The sequence below is a fragment of the Numenius arquata genome, chromosome 9 (assembly GCF_964106895.1).
Source record: "Numenius arquata chromosome 9, bNumArq3.hap1.1, whole genome shotgun sequence".
NCBI classification, from domain to species: Eukaryota; Metazoa; Chordata; class Aves; order Charadriiformes; family Scolopacidae; genus Numenius; species Numenius arquata.
In genome coordinates this window covers 37373911-37389746 of record NC_133584.1, presented here as the reverse complement: position 1 = coordinate 37389746, position 15836 = coordinate 37373911, and the positions used below count along the sequence as shown (strand labels likewise).

At 38.4% G+C, this 15836-nt stretch overlaps 1 protein-coding gene across 1 annotated transcript in view; it reads left to right on the top strand.

Moving 5' to 3' along the window:
- The first annotated feature begins 2587 nt into the window (after positions 1–2587).
- Positions 2588–15836, top strand: part of MCPH1 (microcephalin 1) — a 130466-nt gene continuing 117217 nt past the window's right edge. Inside the window, exons 1-7 of the mRNA XM_074154087.1 lie at positions 2588–3130; positions 5368–5459; positions 7753–7871; positions 12205–12289; positions 12933–13053; positions 13364–13504; positions 14764–14859. Of these exons, the coding sequence (XP_074010188.1) occupies positions 2791–3130; positions 5368–5459; positions 7753–7871; positions 12205–12289; positions 12933–13053; positions 13364–13504; positions 14764–14859 (994 nt within the window). The 5' untranslated portion in view covers positions 2588–2790. The remainder of the gene's footprint in view (positions 3131–5367; positions 5460–7752; positions 7872–12204; positions 12290–12932; positions 13054–13363; positions 13505–14763; positions 14860–15836) is intronic.

Sequence of the window (15836 nt, the reverse complement as noted above, 5' to 3'; positions counted from 1 at the left end):
CACAGATTGACTGACTGGGATTTACTATGTTAAGGGAAACAATGCATCCCAATTTTTTAAGTTTATCTGGGACTCATGGCTCACACTTGGAAATTTAAGAATACCAAAAAAATTCAAAAGGTTAAAAATGTTGTCCAAACTGGAAACAGGCCCATAAAGCCAACCAACCAACAAAAAAAAAAAAAAAAAAAACAAAAAACAAACATGTCCCAGTAATCATTACACAAAACTAGAGTGTATTTACTAATAACAAACCTCCTTAATTGTTCTAGGTATCTTTCACATGCTCAATGTCAAGTCTCAAGATTAATTCATAGCCTGAACTCTGTTTCTGAGAAATTAACCTTATCTCTCTATTACAGCCTTACGAAATACCACCCCAAAGACCTTTTCCAATTTATATCAATCAATTAAGGACTGCCTGAGAGGGAAGCTTTTGAATTACCAAAGAAATGCTTAAGAATACAGCTCCTTTTTATATTTTACTTAATTTCGGAAAACTACTGCATTGTAGCTTTTTTGTTTTCCAAGATTGTTTGGATACCTGGGAAACACTTAGGTGTTCGTAAGACTACTACTTCTTTGGGACTACTACTACTTTTTTATTAGAAGGTCAACTGAAAAGTAGCTTGCACCAGTGTGTCCTTTTTCGACATAATATAACCTGTAAAAGTCTTTCTTCCCAGCACAGCTTTCTATAATTTGTATGTCCTAGTAAGTACTGACTGTACAGAAACCATGTCAATCTTACAGTTTATGCTATATTCCTAACTTTATAGACACTATCAAATTGCGTGTCATCAAGCCAAACAACACGCCTATTAAGAGCACGCTCACATTAAATTTACTTCCACCCCACTTGTTGACATTTTCAGAAGTTCATTATTTCACCAAAGCTGAAACAGCCTGATGTATTCAAACTGGCAAGATAGCTGCTGCAAAAATATATTGCTGTTTTCTGTTAAGTACTACAGGACGATAAATGCTAAGGAGGAATGGACAGCAAGACAATACTGGCACAAGACCAGACAGCTATTAACTACCAGGGGAATTTTGAAGTTTTGTCACCATCCGAGAATGAAGTTTTTGTAAAGCTTGAAGTAACTGTGAGGTCAAAACTTAACAGTTTAAGACAAAACTGTAAATTCATGAGATGCTTTCGGTATTGTATGTATTTGTCTCTGCAACAAAAAAGATGAGTATCCAAAGTCCAGTGTTCTCATGAGTAGTCCTAGTCTGCTCCAATAATGAGTTGTACCAGCTTCTTGGAGCTACTACTCTTAATCGTCTCTACCAGTGTAGAATGAGAGCATAAAGGTATAATTGTACATTACAGTGTATTTCCCTTTAGAGACTATAATGCCTGCCACTACTTTTCAAAGGCCCAAAACCAGCCTGTGGTTTTTTTACTGAAGGTCTTCAGTCTTGTATCCTAGATCTAGTATTACGCCTGGACACATATGTACAGATTGATGGATTTTAATTACGCTGAAACTTCCCTCTCTGGATTTTACTTTTATTAGAGCCACTGGCTGTAGGATCCTGTTGTTTGTGTCAGCTTTGGTCATGTGGATTGAGTTGAAGTATCCCACTGACACAGCTGGAAACTATTCACAAAACCACGTAGTTTTCATGGATATGGTGAAGATAGTACCACCATAAGAAAACAGTGGTACTACCTTAGCTGTCTCTCATTAGATGGTTTACTATCCCATACCAATCCGAAGAGATTGTGGGGGTGTGTCTGATGTTGAACCAATGCTTTTACCCATGCTTAACAGAAATTGATCTGCTTGCTAATTTCCTGAACATCCTACTTTCATTATGTGTGTTTCCCAGGTATTTATTCTACTCATGAAGCTAATCACTAATTTAGAAATGGTACGGAATCTAAGGAAACACTAACTCAGTGACAAGACTTACATTAATTCTAGTTGAGGCCACAGTTTCAGAGATTAAATGCTGCCTCTTCGATGTTACCATTTCCATACACATCAGAACTTCCACTGAGCAGGTTATCTCCAACTGCGTTGGGAACTGAATCTCTCTGACAGCACACGTATAATTCTCCCCTACTTCTGCTTCTGGAATTCCCTTCAGCCCAATGTTCACAGACACTGCATTAAAACTAGATGCAGCCTAGTCTTTTCCTTAAGCCACTGTTGAGAACCTTTGTAAAAATACTTCATTATTGCACAGCAAAGAGCTGTGTAACATACTGACAGAAGTACAAAGGATAACTAAATACCTTAAAACATATATGCGTAGATTGATCGGTCACTTTATTCACACAGTGAATACACAGGTGAAAGGAAGTACGTAACTAAGGGGTAATGGTATTAAATTGGAAGAAGGGAGATTTAGATCAAATACCATAAAGAAATTCTTTCCTGTGAGGGTGGTGAGGCACTGGAACAGGTTGCCCAGGGAAGCTGTGGATGCCCCATCCCTGGAGGTGTTCAAGGCCAGGCTGGATGGGGCTTTGAGTAACCTGGTCTAGTGGGAGGTGTCCCTGCCCACGGCAGGGGGGTTGGAACTCGATGATCTTTAAGGTCCCTTCCAACTCTAACCATTCTATGATTCTAAGTCTGTCACAGGTTCAGAGCCACCAGAGAGTTCAGAGGACGCTGGTTCCCTAATGCACCTTCCTACAAAGTAGAATTCTTCAGAGAAGACCCCTGAGGGCTCCTCGTGACGAACATACACACACAAAATTCACTCATCCTTTGGCTTTTCAAAACACCGATTTGAAATGCCGTTTTCAGCAGCATTCTGCTGTCCCTCGGCGCTATGCTCAGCCGGAGCTGGATGGACAGAGCACACCTATGTCTAAAAAGGACTTCATGTCGCCAGAACGACTTTAGACAGTCGACAGCCACGACACCGACGACAACGGACTGCCGTCCCTCACCCCTCCGGCCCGCAGACTCCCCCTCAACGGCCAGGACGCCTCAACCGCCGCCATATCCAGCGCGAACCTGCCCTGGCGGCGGCCGGGCACAAGGCGCAGGCGCGGCGGGGCACAGCGCGCAGAGCGCAGGCCCGGCGGCCGTGCGTGGGGGCGGGTTTGAACGGTGGCGGGTACCGGAGCCTCTCGGTGCTGCGCCGCGAATGGAGCCCGTCCTGACAGGTACCAGCTCGTCCGCTGTGCGGGGACAAGGCCGGCGGCGCGGCTGAGGGGGAGCCGCTGGGCTGGAGCGGCCTGGTTTTACAGCGCGGCCCCTGCGCCCCGTCTCCTTGCGGCCCTTTACCTGGTGCTTCCTGGCGTGTGAGGGGCCGCTGGGGGGGCTCCGGCTCGCGGTCGCCGCTCGCCTGCTTCCCCGCCCGGTCGTCTCTCTGGGGGTGGCCTACCGCCGATTCCGGGATGGGACCTAGCCCTCGGGGCGGGTCAGGCTTCAGCTTGACCGTGTGTGGTGGGAAGCCCTCCCCGGGGCGCGGGGTGGCGGTGAGGCCGGGCCGCCCCTGGCGGGCGGCGGGTTGTGTCCACCCGCGGGCCCGGCGGGGCTGTGCGGCCGCTGGGAGGCAAGGAGCGCCCCTCCGGCGGGGCAGGGAGCGGCTGCCCCTTAGGGTGGCTCCCGGTAGGGCACTGACCGGCGCTGCTGCCGCCCCCTCTGCCGCCGCGCGTCGGTGTTCGCCTCGGTCTTCCTGCCCCGGTCAGTCGTGGCTGCATCCTGTCTAGTGCTTCCGCATCTGTCTAAATTTCTGCCTCGCTAGGTTGCCCTCTGATGGACCTTCTTCCCCGCTGTCACCGCCTTCTCTGAGACCTTCTAGCATACGTTGCCCTGTACAAGAACAGAAAAGCCCCAAACCCTTCTTCATTTTCCTTTCCATCAACTGTACAAGAACTACAAAGTGTCTTGTCTTTTGTTGGAGCATATTTGATTAGCTAAAATTGACTCGTTATTGTAAAATACACCTTGGATCTTACTGCAGGTGCATGTTCCTCTAAGTTCCTAGTTTGGCCTTCACTGAAATGCTCCAACCTTTCTTTTTCTAGGAGACTTATACCTATGAAGGTTCTAAAACATTTGATGTAAGAAGAAAGTGTGTGTTTGTTGTTTTTGTTTTTTTTCAAATGCGCATGCAGTATTTTTCATAATAGAGCAATCAAGAAAAGAAGCAACTCTGGCAAAAGCTGCCCTGGTCCAGTAGTAGAATGAAGGCAATTAAAAGTGCGGTGGAGTAGACTGGTCTTAAGTTCCCATGTATATCTGAATCATAGTGCTGATAATAAGGCTTTTCCCCGTGTTTTGGTTAAGGGAGTTTTGTGTTCCATATTTCTCTTGTATGCTAAAATTATTTCTAGCAATTATAAAAATCTGTTAATCTTCATGAAAATACTTCTACTGTTGGCGTCAGTTAAAACCTTCTTTCTGGTTTTCATTTAGAAAGAAGACAGGTGACGCTACATAATAGTGAATCAGAAAGACACATGTAGTAACTAAGATAACTAAGTAATGTTGGCCAAGGATGATCCTTTTAAATTGACGCTTTCAGTTTTATTCACGAGTCCTGAGAGTCGTCTGGCCCTGCCGTTTGTGTAAAGTTCTTTTTGGTGAACTGGCATTCCTCCAGTTTTCTGGAACTTTCCTGATTCGTCATTCAAAATGGGAAATTGGCATGGCAAATGGAGTTGTATGTCACTTTAGTGCTCATCCTCAGTGAAATTAATGAAGGGATTGTTATGACTTTAATTTGCTTATCCCTCCATGTCAATACATCTGGGCTTGTTTAAAGTCCTTCTCAACCAAAGCTGATTTCATTCCTTGAAGAGATTATTAACCTGGTTAGTAAAGGAAGCTACTTAAATGCAGTATATAAAAAGTTATATAAAGTAGCTGACATATTAGCCACTGTGATATGTACTTAATTTGGGGTGATTCAGTATAAATAAGGTGGAATTTCAAGTCAATTGGAAATTGTTAAGTAATATTTCTGCAGAGTTCTCTGACAGTTTGGGGAAGGAATAATTCCATTATATTCTGTAAATTGTGTTACATGAACTTTTCTTAAAATATTTGATTAACCTGAAAATTACAAGTGATTAAATAATGACAAGATTAAGCAGTCATGTAAAGATACCGCATTGTTTGTTAAGCTGGTAGTGTGTTTTAAATAGACCAAGTGAAAAGTGTTTTAACTAATGTCAAACTTCTAAGTTTGTTCCATTGCAACTAATTTAAGGGATAGAAACACTCTAAAAATGACATTCTACTGCTAACATCTAATGAATGTTAAAAGCTATATTTGCTACTGAATGCAACATTGCAAAAAGTAAAAATTTGTTGTTTTGCTGGAAACACAGTTTGACCAGTTTTACCATAGTATGTATTTCATTATCTGTTTGTTTTCTGTCCTCTGATCCAGGTATTTCTGCATTTGTAGAAGTTTGGTCATCTAACAGAACAGAAAATTACTCAAAAACCTTTGAACAACAACTTCTTGATATGGGAGCAAAAGTAAGGGAACTATATTGAAATAAATAGAATAGGAAAGCCCTTAATTGCAAACTAGCTTGCTTGTTCTGCTTGTGATGTATATTTCTTTGTAGTATGAGTTCTTAAAGTGCAGGAAGGAAGATAATCATAGACCTGAGAATAAATGAATGTGCTGTAAAAGTCTTCCTAGTGACAGATGGGAAATGCATTTAAAGCCTCCCTATATCTGTAAACCTCTTTGTATATTATATGATAGCACACATTTGGTGTGAAGTATTGCGCTTGCCACATACTGTGGGCAAACCAAATCTAAGTGTTGGATACCTGTGGTTTACAAGTACGTACCTTATGTTGTTTTGTTTTCTTTAACTTTTAGGCAACTGCCCTATTGTTGCTATGATATTTTTTAACCCAAGTACCATGATATTTTATTCTTCCATTTACTCTCCCACAAATGTGGTTTGACTCCAGAAAGTGCTAGTAAAAGTACATCTGAGAGTCTTTGCGTCTCAGGGATTTTTTGCTTATCAAATGTAATTGACTTGTAGGTGCAAAATATGTTTAATTGCCAGCTGTAAAATTTCAGCCAGAGACCAGAGTCAAACTGGCATCTTGCCTTCTTACACATTATCACCAGTTAATGGAGATTTTTACAGCTCCACATCATGATCTGAATAACACTTGCATGAACTTCCAGTTCTTTTTAAGTGGGCATGTGTAGGTGTATCTTACTGTAATTTAGGAAATTTTGCTGATCTCCCCAAAGCCCCCCTGGATGAATTTAGTTGAGAAAGCGTGACAGAACAGTAGAATAACTATTTTATTGTAAAAGCAAATACAACTCACAATAAACAACTTGAGTAGGAAGTATATCTTGTTCTTTTGTGCTGTACTATCAGATCTAATCTGATTATACTAGATTTTTCTCACAGAAAATATGGCAACGGCATAAGGCTTTAGAATTCCAGTTGATCAAAAAGTGGATGGGTATGGTGGAAGGTACAGGCAGATGATACAGACGAACATATTTAGAAAATCTCTATGACTGAAAAGGGATCCTCCCCCTTCACTATTCCAGACACTTCCCTTTTATTGGGCTGAGCACATGATAGCGAACTGACTTGGCTCACTATGTCAGGAAAAACAATTCTAAATTAGTTTTTCACTAGGCTTTTGATTCAGACATCTTAAGCTAAGGTCAGCTGAGCAACAGAGGACATCCAGGGTAAGGGAGAAGACAGGAGAGGTGAGAGGGGAGGTATAAGGTGGTGCTCCTCCATAATTTGGAGGCAAAGCTATATCAAGCATCTGTCTCCTTAGGACATGGGCTGTGAGCTGGATACTAGCATAAGCGAGTAAGCAATTTTACCTGGAGCCATTGTATACCTAGATAGTTAACTATCATGGGTTTTTGTCTTCTGAGAAGTAATAAATCAGCTTGCCACCAGAAAATTTTGAAAAAGCTGAATAGTTTTCTTAAAGCCAAATATAGGTCTAATGTGTTGGGAGCCAAGTATAGTGATGCAATTGAGAGTCCAAAAGAAAGCTAGAGAGCTATTTCCATTTGGATGTGCTGGAAGAGGCTGCTGTAAAATATGAATTGTATTGATCTCACCATGTCAGCAATCACAGCAACTGACCAAACAGTTTCATACGCGGGATGTTTAGTCTCCACAAACGGAAACTTTAGTTGTGAAGAGTGGAGTATCTAGAACTAAAAAGGTATCACTTAGTTGTCAGTAGAGGCTGATCACTGAAAACTTGATCAGTTGTACAATGCAATGAAAATGTCAGATGTGATATTCGCTGTACTGACTTAAGTTTTCTGTATTTTTCAGTTTTTAAAATGTTCCCATAATTTTTTTTTTTTTGTTTGTAGTACCTTCAGCCTTCCCTCAAAACTAAAAATGATCTTTATTGATGAGAATTATTTAAAAGGAAGAGATTAGATGTATTCTTTAAGCCTGTGAGTTCTTTGCTAAATAAAAGATGTAATTTGGCATTTCTTTGGATAGTGGCAACTACTTTTTGTACTGTCTGTTGTATAAAAAATTATATTGGGCTACGATAATAAAAATTGTTGTAAAATTGGTGATACAGCTAGAGTAGGGGGATTAAAATAGTAACCTAGAGAAAAGTTTGAAAACAAAAGACTACTCTAGCCCTCTGGCATGCATTGCATTGGTTTGACCAATGAAACTTGAGTTTTGGTTGCTTGAGGCTTCTTGCAAAGATGGGAAAGATCAAGAGTCCTTGACATAATGTTTAGAATAAGTTTTTATGCTAATGATGAGTTCTCTGTGTACTTCTGCAGGTTTCAAAAACTTTGAACAAGCATGTGACCCATGTAGTCTTCAAAGATGGACGTTTGGCTACATGGAGAAAAGCACAGAAGATGGGTGTAAAAATAGTTTCTGTACTCTGGGTGGAGAAGTGAGTACTCGTGAATAGAATGAATGTGACCCATTCCAGAGATAGTGGATTCTAGTATTGTTTTATTTAAAAACTGAAGTAGTACCTGGTTGTTTTTTTTAATGTACTTGAAATAGTGATAAATCTATGAGTAAATGATAACTTTCCTATAACATTATTTCTAATATAAGACATGTTACTTGCATAAAAAGATGAAATGCTAACTCTTGAAAAATGAATGTGTTGAAGTAATTCTGTAGTATATTTGTTAACCATTCAGTGTTCCACTCCTTTGCTCTCAGATGGCATCCATAGGCAGTGAAAACCAGATGTTTATGTTGAATAGAATTCTTCCATTTTCATATGAAAAAGCACATTTCATCAGGGACAGTTTTTGTACTTAATTCCTGTAGACAGAGTATCTCCTAGCAAGAAAGAAAAGGATCCATATGTAGTCTGGCTTTTAATACATTTGGCAGGTTCAGAACAGTACTGGTTGAAGATTCTCAACCACCATATGGATGAAGTTAAATTTAAAAAAAAAAAATCATAAAAATATCAAATTTCAGCTATGCAGCCACTCCATGAGAATTTGCTATTCCATAGCTGCTTCTCTGAGTTTATAAAGTGGTTGTGAGGCCTAACTTAGTTTCAGATGGAGTGTAACAACACAGTGTTTAAGAATATGGATGTGTTGTACTCAAACACTGATAAATTGCTGTGATGATGAAAATTAGAATGTAAGTCAAGTAAAGAGGCCCTTTCCTGTACCAATTGTAATATGCATGGAGAAACAACATTCTGTTGAGTGCGAAAGGGAAAAATAAAAAAAAAAAGAGGAGGGGGAGCAAAACTGAGCTTTGCAGCCATATAAATGTAGGCCAGTACAACTGTGAAACCTGTGATGCAAATCCGTTAGCCAAAAAAAGAAATTCATGCAGTTCTGCAGAAGCAGGATTATTTTTTTTAAGAATGTTGGATATAGAAGTTACAGCTGCGCAACCCAGCGAGGAAGAAATACCTTAAGCTCTCAGAAATGAGGGTGATGGAAAATTTTATTTATGTGAATATATCTTTCTGGGACCTGGTGCTATCTGAGTGCATTAGAATCGTGGTCGTTTCAGTAGGAATCTTTGGTTATAAAATTGAATATGCTCTTCAGATGGCTGAGTGTATAAATGTGGAATTTGAAACCTTAGTCACAGGTACTATTTGTGGACTTGAATATGCTATAGTAAAAAGGATCCCAGAAAAGTCCAGGTGAGTAGCATCTGCAATGGAAGAAGAATGAGAGAGCCTTACAGGTGAGAGTCTAGGACATGTCAGACAGGAATGCCGTCTCGCTAATAGCAGTTCCACCACAAGAGTCTCCTCGGCAGTACTGGAAGGTACTGAGTGGATGAACGCTGTAGAAAGCTCAGACATAGAGAGAGCTGGATATGTGATACTGTAGGGGACAGCATGGAGCTTTAAGATCCATGTGTAAAAGCCTCCAGAAACTTTAACTGTTGCTGGATACCAGCAACAAAGGAAAAGACAAGAGAAGGGATCTGGAAGGAGATCTTAAGCTCTTTGGTAGGAAAGAGAAGGCTAGCATCTTCTTGGTATTTTTTTTGAAGCGTTCCTAGTATTGTGCTCTGGACAAGGCAAGGTCTTGGTCTATGGCTTTGAAGATGCATTTCACTGGAACTGGGGGAATTATCTGAAATAGAGAGGTGTATTTCAACGGGGAGGAGAACCTAACCTGTGAATTACGATTGAACTTCTCTGTAATGTTTTTCTTCTGCCTTTTAGTTGAAAGCTAATGCCAAAAGGTACACAAGAACATACAACTTAGATTGATGCATAGTGTAGGCAGAATTCATAGGAATATCATATCCTTGAGCAAGGTATAGGTCAGGAGCAGTAAAAGCTTACATAAGTTATAGTAATGAATAGTCTCACTAGTCATAAGGTTATTCAGATGAGGCACAGACAGTACAAAATTATGAGTCTGTACTAACATACGTGCTAAAATTTTTTGGAGTAAGATGAAGGAGCTGGACTGCCTGACTTTAAATTATATGCCTAATATATCAGTATATCACGAGATCTGGTAGGCAGAAGGCAGTCTATTGAACCCTGGGACAATGTAAACGGGAAGGACTGAATAGTATGTGCCGGTAAAATAGTGGTCCTGTATGAATGGAAGTTTAGTTTGAACCTGATAACTGTGTAAGCAAATAATGCAGAGTTTGTATGAGTTGAAGTTTTACTGTTGCTAAAAAAAGATGGCTTGATTAACCAGCTGCTCCATTCAATAGCAAGTGGAATGTTCTCAGAATGGTCAGAAATTCTGTGAAATGTCATTTTAGGAAATGTAATAGTAAGGGGCAACTTTCTAGTATAGATTGGGCATTGTGTGACTCCTGTTGGAGTGCAGCACAAATATTTTAGTTATTGCTTGGTCTTAATTGGTTTGTGGATGGTCCTTCAAGTTATTTCAGAGAACCTTCTTCTAAGTATGGACACAGTATAAAATCAGTGTTCATACTGGAACACCAAAACCCAAGAAATTCTGTGACAGTGCTCAAATTTAAAAAGGAGTCTACTTAAAATGGAAGAAGTTCTGTCAAGAAGAAGTTAAGACAGTGAAGGGAATAAAATTTTTGCTGGTGTCAAGGAGACTATTTAAAGCATGAGTCTTCAAGCATATCAGAAAGTAGATGATCATCACATTGTGTGAGGGGAAAATTAAGATTTTTGTGACTTACAGTAAATGTTCTCATAGCATTGTCCCCTCATCAGTAATCGAAAGTTAAATGGAATAGAACATAAAACCTCATGTAGTGGAATGACAGCACTTTTATCATGGTTACATATGGAATGTTGTAACATGCAAAATGAGTGACGGCTTTGGATCGCTGACAAATAATATTTTAGTGCTTCTTCAACTCAAATACCTCAATGAGCAACCTAAAAAAAAAATCAAAACCCAACAACAAAAAGAACCCTACATAAGATAGAATTGCTGCAATCTGCATTCAAAGTAAGAGCACTTAACGCTTCCAAATCAAACCCATAATTGGGAAATTCTACCTGTATATTCTTAGTATAGTAACTCACTCATGTTATAAATAAGATAGATAAATCATTTACATTTGGATTTGTCTACAAAGTAAAAAATTCTTATATTTAATTGTCAAATTTGCTTCATTTAGCTTCTTGGAATCAACGAAATCTCTGAATTAATGTAAATTTTAATGTAGTCTGCATCTATGGGGATTAGTATCCAGCATTTAATAACAGCCAGCATGTTGAATATCATCTCTATTTGATGCTCCAGAGACCTCTAAACCCAGTTAGTTTGCCATATACCTACGGTGGTTTGGCGCTTTTCTTTATTCAAAACTGAGTAACTAAGCATTAGATTATAATTCTACAGATGCAAACTTTGTATCAGATCACTAGGTGTCACTAGAATCACAGTTTTGAATGGCTTCTGGGGGAATTCTAGTGTAGCCTATTAAGGTTCCCTACTCTGCCGTAATTGGTTTTATTATTTATTATTTGAGAATAAAACTATATTTACCTATTTTGATCAAAAGAAATTTAATTTGTGTATTAATAACCAAATTCTTGTCTGAACATCATCCTTAGTTTTCACAAATACAGTAGATTGTGTCCAATTCCAAGACAACATTAGTCCCACTGTTCTCAAGACAGTCTTTGAAATGAAAAGACAGGAAGGACTAGGGGTAAGGTATCAGTTGGATTTTTTGTTTTGTAGTTGAAAAAAAGGTTTGCATAAATATAGATTGCTCCTCGATACGGAGCTATTTTTAGCATTGCATATTCAAAGAGAAGGCAGAAGATTGAGAGTAACGGGTAAGATGTAAAAGCCAGGATCAGATGAAGCCTTCTTCCTCATTTGACCGAATAGAAGAATTTCCTCCCCCTGCCCTACCACAACATTCTGTAGATTGTAGTTGGCAGTTTACTGTCACCACAGTGACCAAGTTAAGGTTAAGCTCACTAGCTAGAGAACAATGAAAGCCTGCAGCCCTCACAAAAGTCGGGGCAAGATTTGGGGTTCATAAGTATCTGGCCAGAAGTACTTTATACAGTGATTTTTAAATGTGTGGAAAATACTATGAGAGTGGGAATCTTTGACTTGTAGAACAGCAATTTAGAGGTCATCATTAGGACAAAAAAATGGTATCGTGTCCTGTATTTGGTGTGTAATATGTAGATTATTTTTTTTTTAGCATTACAGTAGGTAATTACATTATGAAAGATTCTCATTCTTAAAACAAGCAAACAAAAAAGCAAAAACCAAAACAAAACACCAAACCTGCTCTAATTTATTATACAGGTGTCGAGAAACAGGAGTACATGTCGATGAATCCTTATTTCCTGCAGCAGACACTAATGAAGGATTACCACTACTGATCAAAAAAGTGAGTGTGTGATTTTTACTTTTTTTAAATAGGCCTAGAGTAGTAAACTTTAAAGTGTGAACCTGACCTCAGGCATTTGAACTGTTTATTTTCAGAACATTCTGTAAACTGTACCTATTCATCTGAGTAGGTTTTTAAAGGTAAGCTATAAAGGTGATATGTGACATCTTATCTGAAGAAAGGGTAATAAAAGTAGACTTTTTATACTGGTAAATAAAGAAATGAAGATTTAAATTAAAATGACAATAATGATTAACTGATCAAAAAAACATGACTGCCATGTGGCTTATGTTTCACTGAGTTGCGACAAACCCTAAAATTCTGGTATTTAAAAAAACAATATTTCAAGCCTTAGCTTTGCTACAAGCGAGAAAGAAAAGATAGTGACTTAGTTTCCTTTTTACTAAATCTAACCTAAATCTGTTAGGTTCTTTCTTATTTCATATTAAAGTTCACTTTGGAAAATGTTAACTTATGTGATTATCCATGAGTCTCAAGGAGGCGATAATAAGTAGCATGAACACTCATGATAAATACTGTGGTAAAGTAGTAGGCAAAGGGTAGTTACAAGGCAGTAACTACTACAAGGATAGTAAAAAGGCAGTTTTATACCATATAATTAATAGTTTTGTGTGTCTTGTAGCACAAATGTATGCAGCCAAAAGACTTTGTTGAAAAAACTCCAGAAAATGATAGAAAGCTTCAGAGAAGGCTGGACCAGATGGCCAAAGAATTAGCTGTACAAAAGACAGCAATTAATGCTGGTAAGACCTGCTTTGGACTAAGGTTCAAATATCCTAAATTTTTTCTTTAAAGCACTTGATGGGTTTGGGGTTTTTGTTTTATGGTTTTTTTTGTTTTCTGTTTTGTTTTGTTTTTTTTTACCTTTACGCATCTCACCGTAGAAATAAAGTTGACTTACTTTTTACAGAGTTCTTTGCAAGTTTGTGGTATTAAGGCATCTGTAGTGATGTTAGGTTTCAAGGTTTTTGGAGAAAAAAAAAAAAAAGAAACTTCATTTGAAGCTGTTGTAATATGTAAATATTAATGTATAAATGGAATTTCTTTGTCTAGAAGCTGATGTACCAGTTTTACTATTTGAAGACAATGGTTCACTTGTATACAGCCCTGTTAGTAAGATAAAAGATCAACACAATGCAATGGAAAGGAGAATAAAGGACATGAAGGAAAAAAGAGAAAATCTTTCCCTTACTGGTAAGAAGTTAAATTGTATTTATCCATGGATGCGCACAAATGACTACTATCTTTACTGCTGCATTTTTGATGCACTTGTCTTGCTGTGGCCTTCAGAATCTTTTTCATACCTTACTTGATTGCATGTCCTCGCTTTTTCCCATGTGTCAAGTAGGCGTGAATGCCTTAGCTTTTAGTTTCTTTCTGTTTAAAGGCACAAGAAGTCATGGAAGATAGTGATTGCAAAAAGGAATCTCTTAATTACTAGACTGCTCAAGAAGACTAATATTTAAGCTAGACTCTCTAAACATGTAAATTGATATTATCGCAACTTGGTGAAACTTTGCAGCAGCTCTCTAAATCTTATTTCCTGTTAAATTTTAACGTGATTGCTAAACTTGACAAAGATTGTAATGTTATTACTCCCTGGCCAACGGTTTAAAAAGGAGTCCAAAATTGATGAGATGTCTGTCTGGGCACTGAGGAACAGGATTTAAAAAAATAAATGAATTTGAATGACCTAATTGAATAGATCTAGTTGATTTCAAAATGCAGATCCTGGTGAATTAAATCTAGATCGCAGTTTTCAAATATTTTTTTTTTGTGTGTTTTCATTACCTTACTGTGAAAATATTGAGGCCTAAGTCATTAGGTTTTACCAGTTATTATAAAAACTGTTGAAATGTGAAACATCTTTTGAGGAGGAGGGCATCTGTAGTATTTGAAGTTTTAAGAAGTCTATGTCAACTAGACTGTCAGTTTATAACTTCAAAAATAATTGTGGGAGGAAAGTAAAGAACCAGTGATACAAGGATGAAAATTTAAATCTCGCTTATTTTAGTGTGACTTGTATTTGTTTTCCCTTTAAGTTCTAAGGTTTTAATACCTTCAAACATTTTGAAAAGCATTTCTGCTATATCAAGGCTTTGCTGCTAGTTACAGAATTCGACAGATTCTTTAGTAAAATGCCTCAACTGGCTTAGGAAGGTCTATAGTATTTTCTAAATGGTTTGCCATCATTCTTTAGTTTCAGAAAAATGTGGTGCTGAGTTATCTAGAAAAAAAATTGTTTAAAACTGTAGGTTATCTAATAGCTCTTTTGTTAGTATATAAATTTGAGATACTGTTGAGTGGTCTATAATTATTTATATGGTTATAGTTAATTGGCAAAGCAATGAGTTGTCACTTACAGTTGAGGTGTTTTGAAATATGAATAGATGGTGTGGAAATTTGTATGTTTGCAAATAGGGCTAACTAGTTTATTACTTACAAATTCCTAGCTTCACAGATGTCTCAAATAACTCCAAGTAGTTCACCAGGATACTGCCCGCTGTCTACTTGCGTCTTACCTAATTCAGAAGCTTCAGTGTTACCAGGTAACTAACACAACTTTTTATATTACAGAAATTAAAAATAAGACATGGCCTGTATATCTTATTTTGGAAAGTACGGTATACTGAAATGGGAACTGTATGCATTTGCTCTGTCCTTTATATTTAAAGCTGAATTATTTTAGTTTTTCTGAACTGGCGAAGTATGTGGAAGTAAGAATTCAAGGAAAATGGAGAATGAGGAATCATATTGGGTAAATACTGTGCCTTACTGCTGTGTTGCTTTCCTCACCTCCACTTCTTTCCTCACACCATTCCCCGTTAATGGCATGCTATCCATCTTCTCTGCTCTTACAGTGATCTTGTATGAAATACAGAGTGCACATTAAACATTGTGATGTGGAAAGCAAAAAAGAGAACTGGATGAGAGAGAGACCCCAGAAACTGAAATGTCTTCCAAATTTTCAATCAAAAAACTTGAATTTAAAAGGAAACCTAATGTATTTTCCAGCTTAAGTACTAGGGACCGAAGTAATAACAAGAGTAAAAGTAAATCAGCTTTTAAAATGTTTTACGGTTGCAGATGAATTCATGTAGTTTGCTTTCAGCATTCTTATTCTCAAAGTTAGGGGTTTGTTCCTGTGTTTCCGCATAGTAGCAGGATGTAAGGGAGAAGATTATTGTGAAGACTGTTGAGCTACGTCAGTGAGCATCAACAGCATCAATCATGTATGCCACGGGTATGTACTTCAGACCTCATGTCTTCTGTGAGTCAAATGAGCAAAAAGCTGAAGTCAGTTGCTGGTGTTTGATCTCAGTAGAAAAGCAGGGAGAAGATGGTCTTTAGAATTCATAATGAGGGCCACTTGTGCAGTCTGCCTGCTCTCCGTTCAACCCCAACAGTAAGCTATGCCTCATGCTGCGTTCAAGCGTTGCATTTTGTTGACATTATATGGGAGTTCTGTCATGCTGGCTTACATGAGAACGGGGGTGGCATCTTGTAGCCTGAGACAGCTTGGTAT